At 38.4% G+C, this 19,971-nt stretch overlaps 3 protein-coding genes across 4 annotated transcripts in view; all 3 read right to left on the bottom strand.

Moving 5' to 3' along the window:
* The window catches only part of fbxl5 (F-box and leucine-rich repeat protein 5), a 10,671-nt gene extending 1,999 nt beyond the window's left edge, over positions 1 to 8,672 (bottom strand). The window contains exons 1-11 of one of the 2 annotated variants that reach the window (XM_024279065.2): positions 8,503 to 8,672; positions 7,736 to 7,951; positions 6,010 to 6,105; positions 5,784 to 5,846; positions 5,648 to 5,702; positions 4,695 to 4,880; positions 4,457 to 4,582; positions 4,094 to 4,248; positions 3,928 to 4,010; positions 2,100 to 2,804; positions 1,708 to 1,856 (exon numbers count right to left, since the gene is read on the bottom strand). In XM_024279065.2, the coding sequence (XP_024134833.1) occupies positions 1,708 to 1,856; positions 2,100 to 2,804; positions 3,928 to 4,010; positions 4,094 to 4,248; positions 4,457 to 4,582; positions 4,695 to 4,880; positions 5,648 to 5,702; positions 5,784 to 5,846; positions 6,010 to 6,105; positions 7,736 to 7,951; positions 8,503 to 8,586 (1,918 nt within the window). In that variant the 5' untranslated portion in view covers positions 8,587 to 8,672. Of the gene's footprint in view, positions 1 to 1,707; positions 1,857 to 2,099; positions 2,805 to 3,927; positions 4,011 to 4,093; positions 4,249 to 4,456; positions 4,583 to 4,694; positions 4,881 to 5,647; positions 5,847 to 6,009; positions 6,106 to 7,735; positions 7,952 to 8,502 lie in introns of both variants that reach the window. The other variant, XM_024279063.2, reaches the window with a different exon arrangement.
* Positions 8,673 to 9,655: 983 nt separating this feature from the next.
* Positions 9,656 to 13,248, bottom strand: sft2d2a (SFT2 domain containing 2a). The gene is made up of 8 exons (XM_024278977.2): positions 12,895 to 13,248; positions 12,703 to 12,792; positions 12,419 to 12,504; positions 12,205 to 12,286; positions 10,358 to 10,393; positions 10,193 to 10,251; positions 10,085 to 10,114; positions 9,656 to 9,997 (listed from the first exon to the last, which is right to left on the bottom strand). The coding sequence occupies exons 1-8, from the start codon at positions 12,955 to 12,957 to the stop codon at positions 9,958 to 9,960; spliced, it is 486 nt and encodes a 161-aa protein (XP_024134745.1). The 5' UTR covers positions 12,958 to 13,248; the 3' UTR covers positions 9,656 to 9,957.
* Positions 13,249 to 14,634: 1,386 nt separating this feature from the next.
* Positions 14,635 to 19,971, bottom strand: part of tmem45a (transmembrane protein 45a) — a 6,842-nt gene continuing 1,505 nt past the window's right edge. Inside the window, exons 2-6 of the mRNA XM_024278114.2 lie at positions 17,697 to 17,904; positions 17,391 to 17,603; positions 15,824 to 16,008; positions 15,607 to 15,749; positions 14,635 to 15,503 (exon numbers count right to left, since the gene is read on the bottom strand). Of these exons, the coding sequence (XP_024133882.1) occupies positions 15,407 to 15,503; positions 15,607 to 15,749; positions 15,824 to 16,008; positions 17,391 to 17,603; positions 17,697 to 17,892 (834 nt within the window). The 5' untranslated portion in view covers positions 17,893 to 17,904 and the 3' untranslated portion in view covers positions 14,635 to 15,406. The remainder of the gene's footprint in view (positions 15,504 to 15,606; positions 15,750 to 15,823; positions 16,009 to 17,390; positions 17,604 to 17,696; positions 17,905 to 19,971) is intronic.

Here is a 19,971-nt window from a genome sequence, read left to right as displayed (position 1 = left end):
CGTCTTCTTCAGAGATTCCTTGGTTGTCTTGCCTGAATGTTTTGGGTTGGAAGAACCATCCATGACCCATTTGAAGCCTCCTGGTTGAGGGAAGGAGGTGATGAGACATGGCTCCGCCCATCAAAAACACCTCCAAACTCTCCCCATAATGCTTCCACCTCCATGCTTGACAGTAGAGCTACCACGATTAGTCAACTAATCGACAACTAATCAACTATTAAAACAGCCGACGACTAATTTAATAGTTGATTAGTCGTTAATTTATATTATATGGAGTCAGAGTGTAGTAAAATTGAAAGTTATAATGGTATTCTGCTAGATTTTTGGCATTTATTAAGGTTTTTTTAGGCTACTTTGGAGTTTAGCTAATATTTCAGCTACATGCTAGCTATTTTGGCTAATTTAGGCTTTTTTCAATTTTTTAAGTGTTTTTTTTATTTATTTAGCAAATATTTCGGCTACAAGCTAGCTGTTTTGGCTAATTTAGGATTTTTTCAATTTATTTAGGCTAATTTGGAGTTTAGCTAATATTTCAGCTACATGTTAGCCGTTTTTAGTGATTTAGGATTTTCTCCGTCTTTTTCAGGCTAATTTGTAGTTTAGATAATATTTCAACAGCATGCTAGCTATTTTGGTTAATTTAGGCTTTTTTTGTTTTTTAAGCTTTGTTGAGTTTAACTAATTCTTTAGCTACATGCTAGCTATTTTGGTTAATTTAAGCTTTTTTTTTTTTTTTTTTACTTTTTAGGCTAATTTGGCATTCAACTAATATTTTAGCTGGCTATCAGCTTCAGCGTTATCAGCTATCATCACTGGCATCTTCAGCGTCCAAATTCAGCTTTCAGCATTCACACTAGCGTTATTGCAGATAATGCTAGTGCGAATATATATCGTTTTTATTTAGTTTAAAACTAATGATGGTTAAGATGTGTGTTTTTTACATCTACTTTATGTCTAATCCGATTAGTCGACTAATCGGAAAAAATAATCGGTGATTAGTCATAATCATTTGTGGCAACGCTACTTGACAGTGGGGATGGTGATGCATTTCTCTTCCTCCAAACACGACGGGTTGAGTTTATTCCAAAGATCTCAATTTTGGATTCATCTTCTACAAAACTTTCTCTAAATCAGGGGTCTCAAATTGGGGCCATTTGTGGCCCCCAAGCCAGTATTTTGAAGCCCCCACCTTGATATGAAAGTTCAATGTTGGCGTTTTCTCAACGTGTGCAGCCAGTGCAGTATGGGGTTCCATTTGTGCCAAAAATATGTTTTTGCGTCCATTGTCTATGTCTACTAAACAAATTTATTGAACATTTATTTATTTCTATGTACTACTAAGCGATATCTTCCACTCTTCTTTGAAGATAGCTTTGTATTGGATTTGTGATGTTTCAGCTTGGTTTATGTATAAAACTTTGCATCTGCTATCGTCGTTGGATCTGGTTGTCAGAAAAGTCCTTAGCAACAGTTGCTAGCGTCTTTAGCTCCTGTCGTTTCACAGGACAAGCAGAAGATATTGCTTAGTAGTACATAGACATGAACAAATGTTCAATAAACTTGTATGAACCAGAACTCTTAATCAGATCAAATACTTATTTTCTCCACTATATCTCTAAAGTATCTTCATCAAAGACTAAAAACACCAACAAGCGGGACTCGAGTGTCAGAAGTAAGATGGGCCGCGGTCAGCATCACTTGTGTTACCGTTTATGTTGTCGCAGTAATAGAAGTGTTCATCATTGAGGGAAGGGCAGGCTGAGACCAGCTCCTGCAGCCCCACCTCAGTGATGAAGAGGCAGCCGGACAAGTTGAGATGCTCCAGGAAGGGAAGCCCTCCATGCTGGGACAGAGTCCTGAAACACAGATTGAGAATGAGGTGAGTGGTTGCTATAGCAACTACTGCGGCTCTCATTGGTCAATTCAAAAGGGATGGTGCCCAATGAGGTGTCAATCATCCGAAATGAATGGAGGACGCAGAGCTCCGCGTCCTCCATTCATTTCGGATGATTGACACCTCATTGGGCACCATCTCTTACATTCCACCTCAGATTACATTCAAATGTTGAAATTCTATGTTTAAAGAGATAGATAACTACCTCAAGCCCAGGTCGGTGATTTGGTAACATCCAGAGAGACTGAGAAATTTCAGCGCCCGCTTAGCGGGTGAGCAGTCAGTCCTGTTTTCAGGCTGCAGACACTGCAGTCCTCCCAGCGGAGGGCATTTAGTCCGATATCCCGCAGTGGCGTTCCTGCCGCAGCCTGACACGCTTTCCCGCACCGTAAACGTCCTGAGGGCGATGTCGCCCGAGCAGCAGGTGGAGTGACCGCAGAATATTTCCCCCGCCATCGCGTACTGCTGATGCAAATACGAGGCGTCCGAGCCAATCCGGTGGCCGTGCCGCCGGGTCCGCCTGCAGCAGCACGAGCCGCCCACCAGCTGCGTCTCCACAAAGCTTTCGGGGAGGGGCACGCCACCCCGCCGGCTCCATGCCGCAGCGTCCTCGATATCAGCCAGGTCGGAGGTTTCCACGACCCACACTGGTGTTGGGAGGCAGGGACCGCCCCAGCGTCGAGTCCCGTGCTTGAAAATGATTGCCTGCTTCTTTCGCTCCAGGCTTTGCTCGTCGATGTGCGTGATGTGTCCTTGAAAGCTTTTCAGCGGAGAGGTTTTGTCAGAGCAGGTGGAAGAGGGGAGTTCGCCCAACCCGGCAGACAGCTTCTTCAGGGTGAGATCGGTGATCTTCTCACATCCCGACAAATCCAGGTGCTCCAGAGAACGACAAGCTCCAAGAAACGACCAGCTGGAATTACAACAATAAAAAAATACATATATTGTATTAAAACCACAGTGTTACCTCATTCATTGTGGGAAATAAGTTCTAAAAATAACTTGTGATAGGGCAAATCATTGACTGTATAAGAGAAACAGACCGAGCGAGTGTGACGTCATCCATCGAAAATGACCCGCTTACATCTTCAGCAAAATTAAGTCAATTCAAACACCAGTAAGTTGATTGGTCTAAGTCGGTCTAAGTCAGCATATCAATTGGAACCACTGTGGCCAATCAGGAGTGAGCTAGTTGGAAGGCAACACCCCTTCCACTTGAAAGCGGGCATCAAAATCTGTCGAAAGTTTTGATTGTTCAACGAGAGACCACACACTTTTTGACTGGTCAGTTTATAGCTTGAATAATAGGGAAAAAAATAGGATTAACAATTAAAAAGTTATCAGAAAAAGAATGAATAGTCTGACAAAATAAAATGCCTAATTGCTGTTGATTTCTCTATAGATGTCTATGGATTTTTGGATTCTTTGAGCCAGCGGGTACTTCTTGTTTGAAAGTGGAGGGTCATTCAGTCCACTTCTCATATACAGTCAATAGATGAAATCAGCAAAGTAGAATTACAGATGTTTTAAGTAGGGGTGCAGGAAAAAAATTGTTTTGGCGAAATATCTTAATATTTTGTTTGGCGATACTTGTATCGATTTTGAAATGCTGACAAAATGATATTTAATTATGAGCATCTTTCAGCATCTCGCAAGAACAATCTTGTGTTCAGTCAGCCTTGCAATTTTTAATGTACTTCCTTTTTTTTTTTTAAACATAATCTTTAAAAAAGAGTGAAAATTGTTCTGCTACAGTCTTGGGATATATTGTGATATGCATCGTATCGTGAGACACATATTGGGATTCATATCGTATCGGCAGACTCTTGCCAATACACATCCCTAGTTTTAAGGCTGTCAAACTCCTCACTACACTATACACTTTTCTCAGACATTTTCACACTTTTGTCTCTATCAATACCTATAAAAATCAGCTAAACCACAAAAGGGGAACTGTGATGCAGCGAGGGAACACAGATGTTTTTGTTTAACTTCCAAAATCCACAAGAACATTGTTGAAATGAAGTCTTTTGTACCTGTCAAACACAGAGTCCGTCACATCAGTTTGAGTCAGGTCCAGATGAGTGATGTTGGGGCAGAGGCTGACCATCTGACGGATCTGGAAAAGACATTTAAGCTTTCAAGCTTAGCCTAACAATCTCACGGCAGCAATGCAACTCTGACTTAACAAACACGCCGTACCATTTTGCTTGAAACTGTTGAACTGTAGGCCAGAATAATGGATTTGACAGAAGGACCCACAGCGGGGAGAAGGTTCTGGATGATTCCATTCAGGAGCTTCTTCTCTCTCTGCACAGTGCTGATAGCGAGAGAGCCCTCTGTGTGACCTGAAACATCTAACGAGAAGAGCACAAAAGTCATTACCTCATAGACATAACAAAACACCTTCTATACTTTAATTAAAAATGCAGATTTACAAGATGCCACCTTAGCAACCGCAGAGAAAACTCTCAAATGTGGAAAAACTGAACAACTTTCATTCTAAGTCTTTTCACACACACAATCCAGGTACCATTTAGTGTTTGTAGTGAATATTGACCTCACCTGTCTCGTCAATATCAGCATCCTCATCCCACTCCTGATAAACTCGACCCTCATTCTGTCGACTCCTCACCCACTCTTCATCTGGTTCCTGATCCAGATCCCCAGGAGGGCCATTATAATACTCCCCTGTATCAGAAAAATAAGACAATCTTTACTAAGAAAAGACAATTACTTAATGTCTGTTTAAAAAAGAAAACATAACCGGTGGAGTTCTTTAAAGCTATAAACTCAAATTTACCTCTGGCCCAGCGGACGGGGTAAAGATGCCTCCACAAAGAGCCGGTCTTGGCCAGCTGCCACCACAAACTGCACACTTGACTGCAGCGACACAGATCCTTTGGGCCCAAATAATGGAACAACCTCAGCATTATTTCTGCAGGAAGCTGTGAGATGTTGGTTGAAGTGTTCTGGTTCTTCTCCAGGTCTAAGAGGGGAGACAAAATGATGAAGCTGTGCATGTTTTAAATACCAAAACAACCAAATGTGAAAACTATTATCCATGTTCAATACAAAATGTTCAGACATAATTTCAGAGCAGCAGTAGTTTACCACGAAATCATATTTCCCATGATCCCTTTATTTAATGTCTCTCAGGCTAGCTTACAGTCCCACACAATCCCAAGCTAACATTAGCAGTAGCACGAAATGGTGAGCAATATTGAAGCTATCCAGCTGTACAGTTCTGAGCCAGATTCCAGTTTAGACAAGGAAAACAAAGACGTACATGGAACTATTTGTCTGCAAGTGGATGTATCATGATGGAGCAGAGCAAGCAGACTTTGACCCGCCCATCATAGTTTCTATATCCCAACTGAGAGCTTTTTCAACCTGCATTTTTTCCCACCTGCTCCTGATTCAACCTGATTTAAATAATAATAAAAAACCACTAAGAAACAAAGTCTCTCTCTTAAATCCCTTCATATGTCCTCCAAAATGAGAAAAATTAAGCAAGAGAATGTTAAAAACACCAAAAACGTGATTTTTATTGTGGTAAGTCTTTAAAGTATCCTGTACGTTTGTTTCTTTTCACACACTAAATTAGACAAAAAATATATATTTTTTAAATCATAAATCTGACTGAAGTTAAGAAAAAAAGACGAGTGTGTGGTGTCCAGCCAACGCCTGGCTTGTCTTTGTCATGCAGATGACTGGAAACCTGCAACAAGTTTAGTCACTTGCAGAAACACTCACCGTAGTCTGTCTTCTCGTGATCCGAATATTTAAAGGCTTTCTGCAGCTCCTCCGCCTGCGACCACAAACGGAATCCCTTAAGCACATCAGCAGCAGCGCAGTCCCCGTGCTGCTGGCTGCAGTGTTGGGCTATCACCTTTTTTTTGATGTCCTTCAACTCCTCGTAGGTGAAGTATTGCATGAGCATTGGCTGAAACACCTGCAACACACCTCAGTTTAAACACAGCTTCACTCTGAAAGGGAGGACTGGGCTACGAACAGATTGTATTTTGGATTATGCTTATCCCACATAGTTTTTTTTTTTACAATTATCAAGTGAATATATGTAGACTATGAATAATAAAAAAATGAATATTGTGTACCTCCTCCTCTTCCTTCATGTGGGGCAGGAAGTCCTGTGTGAACGCCTCAAGTCTCTCCTTCAGCTGACGAGCATAGTTAAGCTGTTCACATTCATTCTAAAAACACAGAGCAAATAGAAATCCATGATCATAGTTGGACAATCACAAGATTAAGTTTAGAACAGCTCAGGTGTTTTGCATGATTGTAAAAGTTTTGGAAATTAAAATAGTCCTCCTTTAAAGCGGTGTTTTATATTTGGAAGCTGTCAGCAGACAATAATTTACCTGTCCAATACAACTGTTATACTACTCGGCTGGAGCTTGAGTCTAAACTCAACTCCTAATCAGAACCAGCAGGAAAGACGATATTACTCCAATTTGAAATCTTAACACTGGCTCCCTGTCAGCTTTAGGTTTGATTTTAAGATCATTGAACGTCTTTGTTTTCCTCGTCTGGGCTAACATCTGGATCAAAACTGTACAGCTGGATAGCCCCAATATTGCTCGCCATTTTTATTGCACCGGTAATGTTAGGTTGGGGTTGTGAGGGGATGTAAGCTAGTGGGAGAGCATGTAAACAGAGAGCTCTCAGCAATGAGGAGGGGAAGAGGGAGTGGGGTTGCTCCGTGCCAACAGTTCATAACTCAGAGGCAAATTTCTAATTAACTACTGCCACTCTGCAGAAACTATGTCTAACGAAATGACAAGTTTTTTGGCTTTAGCTAAAAATAATTAGAAGAAGATGATACTTAAAAAGACAAGTGGAATCTATTGAACACTTTTTCAATAGATCAAAAGATGACCAGAGTGGGTCTCTAATGGAACTGGACCTTCAGTGTTATCAGAAATGCTTTTAGTTTATGACCCTCCTAAAACCCTCAGATGCAAGTCTGCTGGTGGTCCCCAGGGTCAGAACAGGAACACACGGCAGGGCCACATTTCAGCATTGCGGGCCTCCCCTGTGGAACAGCCTGCCTGAGGATGAAAAAACTTAAAACTTGTGTTTCTAGCTACATTTTTATTATTTTCTACATTTACTCATGTTTTAATTTGGTTTTATGGACTGATTATCCCTGTTTGTTTTTGTATAATGTGTATGTGGGCTGAGGCTATTATTATGATGACTGTTTACTATTATTTATTCTAAATAAAGCACTTTGAGGTGTTCTACAAGAGAAGTAAATAAGGTAGAATTTGTTCTGCACAATAAATTGTGACAGGAGCGAGACTATTGAATGATCAGGGATTGTGATAATTCAAATCTTCCCACACTTGATGTTTTGCGCATTCTTTTAGCTAATTCAAGCTGATTCAACAATTTACAAATAAATTGCTGCAGCATATTTATATCTGCAGAAAGTTTCTGACAGGAAGCAGGATCTCACTCCAAACAAAATAAAGAGCCATAGGAGAGTTTGGCAGAGCGGATGCTCCAATTTACACAAATCCACCAATCTGGGATATAGAGAAGAAAGCAGTGGAAGCTTGAGCGAGAACAAAAACTTTTTATCTACTGTTCTCCAAAGGCTGAAAGTTCACGCTGGTTCAATAAATTATACTTATCCGAACAAAATGACAGCTCTGATGTTGTTGCTGCAGTATCGTGTTAGTGGTTAGCCTGACATTTACTCTAATAACATATTATTACCCAGTTGCTCTGTGGATCAACACGTGCGTACAGGCATGCATTTTCTGCTGGGTTATTTAGATGTAACAAGTGCATGCAGAGAATCCAAGTTTTTTTTACCTTCACATTGTGCAGCCCCTTTTCAAACAGGGACAGCATCTCTGACAGCTTGTTGTCGGAGTGCACATTATAAACTGTGCAGCAACGCTGTTGCAGTTGGCCAATGATGTACTCATTCTCAATCTGCTCGTGCATCTTGAACTCCTTGAAGGTCGCACACAGAGATTTGAGGAAGGAGCGGAAATCATTGTTGTTGGAGAAGTTGGTTTTTGACAGCTGTGGAAAAACAACAGATAATCGTTTAAGTGGTTTGAATAAAGATAATCAAAAAAAATTAAGCCTTAGCTTTTTACCAGAAACTTCCGCAATAAGTGAGGATGAACATACATATTAACCACACCAGTTAACATTAGCGCAGTTGCAGTGCGTGAGCAGGTCACATAAAGAAGATTACATGCATCATATACGAGGAGGTTGTATATGCACGTCGAGGTAAATACGTGTGTCCGATAATTGAAGCATGTGAGGCCGTCCGGTAACATTGTAATGTTGCACAACAAACCCTGCTGCGAGTTCGGCTAACAATCAAAAGAGGATCCGCTGGAAATTGCTTTACAATCCCTAAGGATTCAGTGTGAACTTATGTAAGAGTAAGCAGCACGCGACTATAAACAGAATCGAGGCAGACGTGACACAATCGTGCGACAGGACACGTACCACAAAGCTAGCAAACAAGCTAGCAGCCGTTCCCTCCCAATTTGACCACAAACCGATAAACTTCCCCATAAAACTTTACTTTTGGTGAACGCTGGTTATTCTAAACGCACCTTCTCGCAGTACAGTCCCACCAGCTGCTTCATCCGCCAGTGAGGGCCGGTAAAAACATCCACCTCGTCTGGAAAGGGAGCCATCTTCACCGGACTGCGTCATCTGCAGCGCCTCGACTCTACTCGGGGGCGGGCCTGGAGTTAATCACGTGACCACGAGTCTGCGCATTAGCCATCTCATTTCACAACGGTATTGTTTACGTTTAGAGCTATTATTATATCTCTGTGCAAGGTGCTGTTTCGAAATAATGTTCAATATATATAAATTACTAAATGTAATCTTGTTTTTTACACAAAAAATCATTCTTTATGTATACATTCATGTTTAAATTATATTTTGTTACTATTTTTATTATATTTTTGCACACGACACGTTTAAGAAATCAGTACATCTGCTTTTTTGATCATATAAGTGATGTTCACTTTTCATTTTATCCCTTGACTTAGCTTTCATTGATTTGCACAGGTGGTTTGTCAGATGAGAGAACCTGGCACAGACTGTGGCCCCCTTGTGGCTACAGTTAGGTAGTAGCGTGAAGCATGCCATTTTTGTTGTTAGCAGTAACAGAAAAAGGCTGCAGACAATGAAAGAGCATAATCCATGCATTGAAAATTTGTCTTTATTGTCTTGGTCCATAGATCCGTCCCTGTACTGCTGCAAATAAAAGTTCTTCACAGCTACATCGACTTATTTCAAATTTGCTTTGTTGTTAGTCACATTTTTAAATAAACTACCACATATATTTTTCAAAAGGAAAACTTTTTTTGAATATTGTATGAGTTTTAGTTACTGTGACAAAGTTTGCAACACATTTTCATTGTTTACATGCTAAACTAATCATTTTATCTTTCCCAAGTAAGTATTAGAGTCAAATAGAATTAATAAACCATAGAACACTAAATAAACAATTTAAAGGATTGCATTACTGTCCTGGCAGCTTTGTGTTAATGTTGAAGGCATGAACGATTAACTGAAAACTAAGGGATATTTTATTGGTCCATGTTTCTGTAAAACTGTAAACTAATCTCTTTATGAGTGACTGACTAAAGATCAATGCACACTCACGGATCATGTGGAAACAAAAACTAAAAAATGAAAATATCATTTTCAGTTACACTTTATGGATACTGAAAGTCCGCTCAGTCATCAAACTAAGGCTGTTATCTGTCAATTTTATAAAATCTTTAATATGTACATTTATTTCATACATTTACACATGTTACACAAAAAAGAAGGGATCACTAAAACACATTTTAAAATGAATGAACAAATTTTAACACCAACAGACAATATGTTCATAATTAAATAACAATGGACAAATTCTGCAGCAGATAAAGTGCAACTTTTGTCTTCTAAAGGGAGATCGTCAACTTCAAACAAAGACAGTTCCTTTAATATATATTAAAAAAAAAAAATCACTTCATCCAGCCCGAGCCTTCACATCAACAGATAGCTCACTTCATGAACATAGAGAGCAGCTTCCAGATCGCCTCCCTGGAAAGTCAATCAGATCAGATAAACGCTAATATCAATCAAGCACGAAAAACTGAATATGAACATATGATGATGGGAAGGACTCACCTCACACATGGAATGTATGACAGACTGTACCTGAAGACAGAAAGATATAATGGAGGTCATAAACTTCCATCTACAATTTTCTTTTACATTTTTTTATGGTGGACTCACCAGGCAAATGACAAGACCTGCAAAATGCAAAATAGCAATGCAAGTCCAAAGTTTTTCCACTGAAAGAAAAAAAAAGAAACTCTATGAAAGGTTGACATATCTTTAAGTGGACATACTTTAATTATTTTTATCATTATCGTCATTGCACAAACATGGATCACTCACCCAGAAGGCTGCACAGAGAGTCAGAACAAGGCAAGTCTGAAAAGATATTCAAACAAGTTAAAGATTTCCCCATTAAAGAAAAAAAACATGAAGATCAATCTTTACTTAAACAGATTTGTCTCAGGCAAATGCAGAATCCATAATAACAATAGTAACAATCATTTCCAGCTGAAAGTACAGCTGAAGCATCCACCATGATCCCAAAATACCAATTGAAGAATGTGAAGATTTACTGTAACCTGTTTGACCAAATGGATCAGGTGCCTGTTTGGATAATGCACAACTTTCTATTCACATCTATTTCATTCTGAACTATTCAAATAAACTAAACTCTTAAAGAACTGTATTTTAGACCCCAGCACAGTCCTCACTGAAGCTGTCATTTATAGAACAGAGTAAAATAAAGTCAAATAAGCTCAGTCTGTGTGAGAGCCAAATGTTTTTGTGGCATTTTTCTAATAAAAACTAACATATATAAAGAAAGTAAAGCTTAAAATGCATTTATTTTTTCAAATAGTTAAGAATCAGGGGGAGCGTGTTGGAAAAAGCTTGTAGGTGTGACAAGGAGCCTAAAACAGCAAGTCTCAAGCTCCCTGCTCTACTCCATTCTGATGCATCCACTTGTAGACAAATAGATCCATGAACGTCTTTGTTTTCCTCGTATGAGCTGGAATCTGGATCAGAACTGAACAGTCGGAAAGCTCCAGTATTGTTCACCATTTCTGCTGCCTTGTTGATTTTAAGTTGGAATTGTGAGGGGCTGTAAACTGGGGGGAGAGCATGTGAACAGATGGGTGACGGTACGGGGGGCGGGCTGACTCCATGCCAACAGTCAGGGGTGAATTTCTAATGAACGAATGCTGCTCTGCAGAAAGTATGTCCTAGTAAACAAAACAGTTTTTTTTTGGTTAAAAATTGCATTTTCATAAATAAAAGACCACTGGGAACAATTTTACAATAGATCAAAGGTGATTGGAGTGGGACTTTAAACAAATACTTATTGACTCTTTCCAAAATACTAGAAGGAGATAGAGTCTCAGAAGTTTAAAAAAAAAAAAAGATTTAATATTTAGGATCTAAATAATCTGGATTCTCTGAGGAACCTCCACAATTTACGTTCCAAGGTGGGCGTTCCCCAGTTACAGTTATCAAAAAAAAAAACAATTAAAAAAGAAAATACTTGTAGGAGTACCATACTTTTACTTTCAACTCTCACTCAGCTTCATGAGGTCACATTCTTTTAATTAAAACCCACTTGTCAGGAAAACCTTTAATGACACAAAGACTCCTGACAAATAAATATTAAGTAAAAAGATATTATTATTTGGATGAACAAGAAACTTAATATGAGTTTGTTTGATAAATTCTGAAGTATAACCTATTACTTTACCAACTGTAACTATTTTTTGTCGTTTGAGACTATTTTATTTTTTATTTTTTGTTGCTTTCTTGAATAATCTTCAGAGCAATGCTACTATGACTCAATTAAAATGTTTTTTATACTACATCTAACCTGTTAAAATCTAAAACTCCTTGTGGGCTCAGACCACCAGACCAACTATCACCAATTTATTTGGCTTATACTTCTTTAAAATCAAACTCCAACTATATTTTTGACTATTGTAAAATCGTTTCCAGTGGTCTTTTAATTATAATTATGCAGCTCAGCTGGGGAAAATGAAGACGTTAATTCATCTGTTTGTCTACAAGTGGTTGCATCAAAATGGATTGCATCTCAAACACTAGCTTTTTCAAACCGCTGGTTTTCATCTGCTCCTGATCCAAGACGATTTAAATAAAGAAGTACTAAGAAACGCAGCTAAACAAAACATCTGTGGAGCACTTACAATCATGATGGTGGTGGCCAGTGCTCTTGTTTTGTCGCACATCCTCTTCAGCTGTTTGACCGGGCCCATCAGAAACATGGTGCTAGGAGATAAAACAAGCATGAAACCTGCTCCCTCTGTGGACTACAAGACACTTTCCTGTATCATTTTGTCCAGATCCATACTGAATCACCAGGAGCTGCTTTGGTTGGACTGTTTTTTTCCTGTCACTCACCTGCCAAGAGCACAAATATTTCCAAAGGTGTAGAAAACGATGAAGAGAGTGATTCCAATCTTAGGAAGGAACAGCACACACACTCCCTGCAAAACACAACAGGTTAAAATTGACTTTAAACGGTCATTTTTAAGAAGCATTTCTACAAAAGAAACTTTGTGAAAAAAACATCAGCATTCCTCAGAGCAAGAAGAACCTGTAAGGCAACTTGCTTTCCTGCTCAGCCCTTCCTTAGAGGAGAAACTTCATTACAGTAGAGATGATCAAACTCCACATTCATTTACCAAAATTGTGCAGGCACCCCCCACCACGAAGCAGGCGATGAACCCCTTTATTCTTGTGGCCCAACTCAGTGTCGAGGCTTTATTCACGCTCTGCAGCAGAACAAACACGAGGACATGATGATGATCTAAGAGGGAGTTTGAGTTCCTAAAAGAGAATCTTCATGATTTTATTTTTTATTTTTATGTTTTTACCTCTAGAACAGTTCTGTCATTCCTCGCCTCTTCCCCACTCAGCACAGATTTTAATTTATCCATCGCCGAAGATCGTCTCGGGTCGACAGACTGCTGCTTTTTCCTTGACAGAGAAACTCTACTGAGTTTCCTCAAACCTTTGCAGATTGAGGAGTCACGCTGAGACAGAAGGAGACGTCAGAAAGCTGTCTTACCTGATTAGGCGTGGAACTGCGTGTCACTCACAACATCAGCGGCAGGACAGAGGTCTCACGCTGATATTTTTTTTAACTTATTTTTTTATCATTAATGCTATTCTTTATAAAATGAAAACATTACACAAGTTCAAAACAGTAAAATAAATCAGACTCTTTAAAAAACATTAATTTAGAGCTTCACACGTAAAATATTGCTTAGATAAGCAAAATATATTTGTCTGAAAGAGTGAGGGGTCTTCTTTTTCTTGGTCAGGTTATAAAATGAAAGTGCTTTGAAATTTCTAAATTTAAGACAAATAACGTTTGAGTCTTTTACTGCTGAGGTTTTTAACATTTACATGCAAATATTAAATTATATATATATATATATATATTAAAAGTAATGCATTTTCGATTATACCCATAAAAAAAGATTCATTTGATTTCCGATAAAAAGAAAATATAAATTTTGAAAATTCTGACAATATATGTGGTAGAAACTAATAGGGCTACCATGTCATCTGTTGAAAATGTTTAAAACTCATCACATCCCCAAATATTGTTTATCTCAGCTGATCGACAGAGGGCGCTGTTTCCTCGAGAATACTCAATGATGAGACAAACTGTCCACTACTGATTATTTTTGCTTTTTTTTGTCCAAAAAAGCAGCGATTCTCTCAGATATTACAGATTTTTTCCTCTATGCGTTTCTAAATGGTTCAGACTAATACAGACAGTCTTTACATTTTTTGTAGATTTGAAATATTATTTATTTCTAAAGCACTGAGTGATGTATTTGTCAAGACTCCTGATAAATAAAATATGAGCCAAATAACTTCTAAAACAGGTTATTATTTGTAAAATGTTACTGTTTGTAAAATGTGTAAAAAGCTCAAACTGTATTCTTATATAAACGTTGATATGTTGGGATTAGATATATCATTAATATGTAAATATGGATGGCTTAAATCAAAAGAGACAAAATTGTTATTATTATTATTTACTCCACCCAACCTTCTCTGTCACTGGGCCAGACAAAAAGGCTATATTTGGTGGAAAAAACATGAAAAGTATGTGTTTGTTTTCTTATCTCATGAAACCTACTCGAGTATTAAGAACATTATTGTCCAGTTCTTTCAACAAAACTACTTTAGTATTTTGTAGGTTTCAAAAAATTTGTGAAGATTTTCTAATAAAGTACAATATTTTGCCATCAGATCCAAACAAAAACAAAAATAAATGTTTGGTACAAACAGACCTAAATAAAGTTTGAGTCTTTTGTGACTTCAAGGAACATTTCAATATGTCTTTTTTAATAATGATAATAAAAAAGATTATAACCATATTTTTCTTTAAACATTATTTTATTTTTCTTTTTAGGCTTAAAATGTAAAGACAATTCACATCTTTAAAGTTCAGAAACAATTTTAGTACAAATCTCATCAACAAACTTTAGTGCCAACAAATACAACACATTGGAGAGTATTACGACATCCCCTGATAATGTAATAAATACACCTGCATTAAGGCCATCGGCGTTCAAAGTAAGAATCAAATCAGAAAATGCATGAGAGATATTGAAATTTTAATGTGAAATTAAAAAAAATACAAGACAGACAACCAGAAATGGTTGCTGTATTATTTTTTTCAGTATAACAGCTGTCCATTTTTATATTGTAATGTGCAACAGTGTACAGAAGCCACAGTGGATGCAGGTCTTGCTCTTAAATTTATGGAAAAAAACTATTCAAAGCAATTTCTTTGTCTTAATTGTAGATATTTAGAGTCAGAAAGTCAATACTCTTATTGTGTAATTTACAGCAACATGACTGATGCATGCTGGGATCTGGAAAACTTATTCTGATGTGTAAATTAAAGAGGCAAAAAAAGTACACTGTGATAACTGTCAACTCTTTTACCATTTTTATTAAACCAAGACACATCCACTGAAAGTGAACACTTTCTTGAGTTTGACCTCTGACCTTTTGACATAAAGAAACAAAAAAAACTGCATTAATAACGCAAAAAAAAGGCTTTCAAGTAACACTGATGATTAAGATGGATTACACCAGAAGATGGTGCTAGTGAACTCCACAAAACAAAGTTTAGTGGGTCAAATAAGAAATATGTTATCAAACTTGTGTGCAAAGACATGAAAAACCATAAGAAGAGTAAAACTGGAGTAGAGATAGAGACGCTTTGAAGTTGATGGAATGAGGCAGGAGTGGAGTGATTAACGTCACTGTCACGTCTGCGTCTCGTGATTTTAGTCAAATTGCTAGCATCACATCCCTGATTCCTCTGTCATGTTCGTGAGTCCTTAGGTTCAGTCCTCTTCATAAAACGTCATCTTCTGACTCTGCATCGCGCTCTCTCGACTTCAAAAGTCCCATTTCCATCGGAGGAGTCCTCTTCAGTCTGGAGCGCACCACACTTTGGAAAAGAACAACAAATAATCAGTAACCTGATTAGACACACTCAAGCTGCTCCTAACGTTCCAGAATGAACCATCAGGTTTCTGTAGAGCAGAGCTCACCAGCTGACTGTGCAATACAACACGCTCACGACGAGCATGGCGAAGGCGAGGTGCCAGGAGTAACACATGGTCACAAACATCATGTTGCTGTGGTCTTTCAGGTCCCACTCTGCACCACTGGGAGGGTACAGCACAAAGCCAATCTACGACAAAGCACATGTTGAGGAATTTGTTCATGTTTTAGTGTCAACCTCAGCTCTCACAGGCTCACGTTTACCTCCCAGAACCAGCTTCCCTGCAGGATGGTGAGAGTGCAGCGCAGCAGCTCCAGAATGATGTTCCCTCGGTGGAAAACCTCTAAGAAGGCAACAATAGCCTGACCGAAGACAGCGTAGAGGAGGAGCTGATGCACGTGCACATCCAGCATGCTCCGACCATGGAGGTGGTAGAGGAAAAGAAATCCTGGCGAGACAAAAACATCTTCAGCGGAAAGAAAATGTTTAAAGAAGGTCTTTCTTTAAAGGGCTTATACCATGAATCTGCAACCTGCAGCTCTGCAGACATGTGGCTCTTTTATCTCTAGCTTTAATGAAAAATGCTAACAATTGAAGACTTAATAGATTAGTAATTTAAGTTTTGTCATTTCTGCTTAGATTTTTAACATGTCAAACAACAAACCAAAAAAGATTTAATTTACGGTCAAAAATTCTGTAGAAATGTTCTTTAAATGTGTGTTTTTAATTTATAGTTAGTCAAAAGTCTCCAAACATTGTTTTATTTGTAAATTATGCAAAAATGGTTAAAGTTTTGAACAAATGCAGTTTAAAATGATTGAAAATGATTTAGAGTTATGTATTTTGTGCCTCACATCTCAGAGAATGACAATATAAAGCTAAGTTTAATCTAAACGTTTTCAATTTTTTAAAATAAATAGATTCTATTAAAATGTTGTTTGTATGTGAGAGTAAAAAGAAAAAAATAATGATGGTGGCACGCCAAAATCCTAATGATAGAAAAACAGAATGTTTGACGTTTTTTGACTCAAGGGGGTTTTATTTTGAAAGGAAATGTGTGCTGCTGTCAAAAGTAAAAGAAGTTAAAACTGTTATGTATATATATTCATATATAGATATATATGGGAAAAAAGCTCACAAAAACAAGTCATATACCATGATTTGTTCTTTAGTTTACCAAAGATAATATATGATCATATAAATGTATATAGTTTACTCTGAAAGGCTTGAGAAAAGTATGGTATAGACCCTATAAGTGCCATGCATGACATTTCTGAAATGATTACAACTATATTTTTTTCTGTTTGAATGTTTGTCCTACTTCAACCATTCCGATCTTTAAACCCAACAACAATATCTTGGAATACACAAATATAACCCACAAAACCAAAAAAGGATGGAGTTGATAGTGCTCATGTCCTAAAACTGCAAAGCAGCCCACATGATCACACTATCACCTCCGTGTTTGACTGTTGTTTTACTTTGGATGCAACAAGATACACTTGTCACAAAACCTTTGAATTACTTCTTATCTGTCCTGAAAAATGTTTTCTAGAAATCTGCAGATGTTTAGATCAAATGTGAAATGAAACTTTGTTTTATTGTCTTAGAACTCTCTCATGGGTCTGCCTTGATATTTAAATTATGAACCTTTTCTTTCTTTTAACCCTTTTAACCCCTTTTTCTTCAGCTTCTTTCCTTCACTGATAGCTCAATAAGTTGCTTTAGTGGTAAAGTGGTGAATCTCTTGTTTTTAACAGTTAAATGTAACATGTTAAAGGTGGTTAGTCTTTAGAAAGATCATGTAACCAACAAAACCCTTCTGGGTACCTTCATTAAAGAAAGCTACCGCCAGCATCAGGCGGTCCAGTGCGAGCGGCGCTGCTTCTGTGGTGTGGAGAACCAGAGACACGGTGGCAGCCAGGCCGAAGAACAGGTACATGGTGGCGTGCTGCCAGTTCATCAGGTCTTCCCAGTGTTTCTCGGCAAAGTTGTACAACTGCAGCTTTGGTCCATCAGCCAGAAACTGCTCTGCCAGCATGCCTGCGGGGCACAGAAGAACGCTCCTTAAAGCAAACAGATGGTCGGGCTGCTGCTCAATTAACCTTTATGAGGTGGAAAACGAGGAGGACCCACCCACTAAAGAGAAGAAGAGGACAACGCAGCTCTCGATGACCTCCAGGCGGCGCTGCAAGGACCTACCGGCCAGCCGAGTGGAACCTATGCTCTTGTTCCTGCGGGTGGCGTGCCAGAGCGAGTACTTTCCTGTCCACCAAATCCCAGCTACAAGGAAGAAGCTCCCAGGAAGAGCGTGACCCTTGAAGCTGCCCATGACTCACCACACCTGAAACGGGAGGGAAACCACAGTTTAAATTCCAATGTAAGGAATAATACTTTGCAAAAGTGGATTATTTTTTGGTGTGATGCAATATTTTACTTAGTACAAGTTCAGTAAATCTGACATTACAAGACTTTTTCTTTTTATTCATACTGTAATTGTTGAAATAAACTACATATACAAGAAGCAGAATTCCTTCTCTGATCCTGAGTTAGTGCACTATGTAGGTTGTCCACCATTTTGTAGGGCTGTTTGTGAGAATGCTAACTTGATTAGCAAATATAAACCACAAAGTGTTGTGTTTAAACAATTTTTTATTTGAAATAACTTTTTTTTGGCTTATAAATCATTCAAGTTTTATCATCAAAACACAGTGGATTATAAATAGTCTTTGTAAAATGTTCGTTTTTATTATTTATTACTCCAAATTGAGTGATAGACACATTTGGAGTATTTTTTATTTTTTTTACAGAGGATTTTATTTACCTATTTATTTAAACTTTATTTTGTCAGGAAGTCCAATGAGATAAAATCTGTTTTTCGAGAGAGACCTTGCCACACACACACAAAAACAAACATATTAACATGAAAACAAACCAAATTTTAAATCAGCTCAAGAATAACACTCTTCAGTTACACTCAAAGCATTTTTAAAGCACTATAGAGAGATGTGTTACTGCAGTCGCCGAGAGTTCTGAGCGATACTCCAAGAAACAGGAGCAGATGAGAAGATGAAGAAGAACAAGCAGTTTGATCCCAAACCAAATGCACTACAAGCATTGATAAATGGCATTAGGAATGTGCTCATGGGGACATGTCCAGTCCTGCCATGTGACCACCTTACTCAGAGAAAACAAGAAAAACCGAGAGAAGAGGAACAAAATTAAAAGGCAGAAAAGTACATTCTGGTGAAGTAAAGGGATTTATTTAGACCGGACACATTTGGTTTACTTAAAGTGTTCAATTCTTCCAATAATCCAGAACAAATGTTCTGTCTGAATGCGCCCAAGCAGTTCCTAGTCCAGGACCAGGCTGGTAGGTCCAGGAATCGATCTCAGACCCATCTTTTAAGGTGGTCTCGGTACGTTTCAATGAGCTCCGGTTTGCTCTGAATTTTTCTCAGTCTGAATAGACTCTGTGCTCAGAGCAGAACAACTGGACAAAAACGGCCACTGTAGCATGTCTCAGCCGTACCAAAGTAGCAGTAAAAAGCGTTGTTCCGGACGTTGATACAGACGTTCAAAATTTGTCACTAAAATATAAAGTTTAAACAAGTGAACTATCACGACAAGGACTGCAAAGGGTAGGACTTCCATTATTGTTTCCCTTGTTGCTTTGCCCCGTCTTCATAATTTCTGGCCTATGACTGAAGAGATCTTTTGACGCATGTTTTTGTTGAGAAGCTTTGGTTCATAACAGAAATGTCTGGTTGAAGACGATCTGAATACAGACCAATCACAAGGTTCAGGACTCAGTCCAGTCTGACCACACATCAGAAAAGATTAAAGAATGTGATCAAAAACAGAAACTGGTTCCTTTGCTTTTCCTGCAAAAGCATAACCTGCCATGCACTTTGTGTTTAACAGTTTTGTGTTGTGATCCTCTTGAATTAAAAAAAAGGAATTAAAGGAGCCCCGCGTCTAAAGTAACAAACTCCTAATTGAGCTGCAATTTTTAGAAGACAGAACACAACTGGAAGATATACGGTATTCTGCATCTAAAATGAAAGTTTTTTGCTGATCACCACTAGCTCAGTGGAGAAATTGAGTGTTGGTATAAAACTGGGGACGGTGCTGTCAGAGCAGACTCTTCCTGGAGGGGGCGATTTCGTGGGTACAGCTCAGGTTTTTAGAGGATTACTCTTAAATGCATGAACGGATCAAAATACCGTTTTGAGGTTCTTTATAGTGAGGAATGAACAGTCTAATGCACTTAAAACCTCAAAAAGTAGAATTTTCATGGTATTTCATGGTCCCTTTAAGCTATTTGTCACATAGCACTAGGGGTGTGCCAAAATATCGATATTGCGATATATCGCGATATTTAGTCCTGCGATCGATTCTCGATGGGTTC

Source organism: Oryzias melastigma, linkage group LG4 (genome assembly GCF_002922805.2).
Source record: "Oryzias melastigma strain HK-1 linkage group LG4, ASM292280v2, whole genome shotgun sequence".
NCBI lineage: Eukaryota > Metazoa > Chordata > Actinopteri > Beloniformes > Adrianichthyidae > Oryzias > Oryzias melastigma.
Note: the sequence above shows the minus strand (reverse complement) of the source record. Positions and strands in the feature narration are given on the sequence as shown.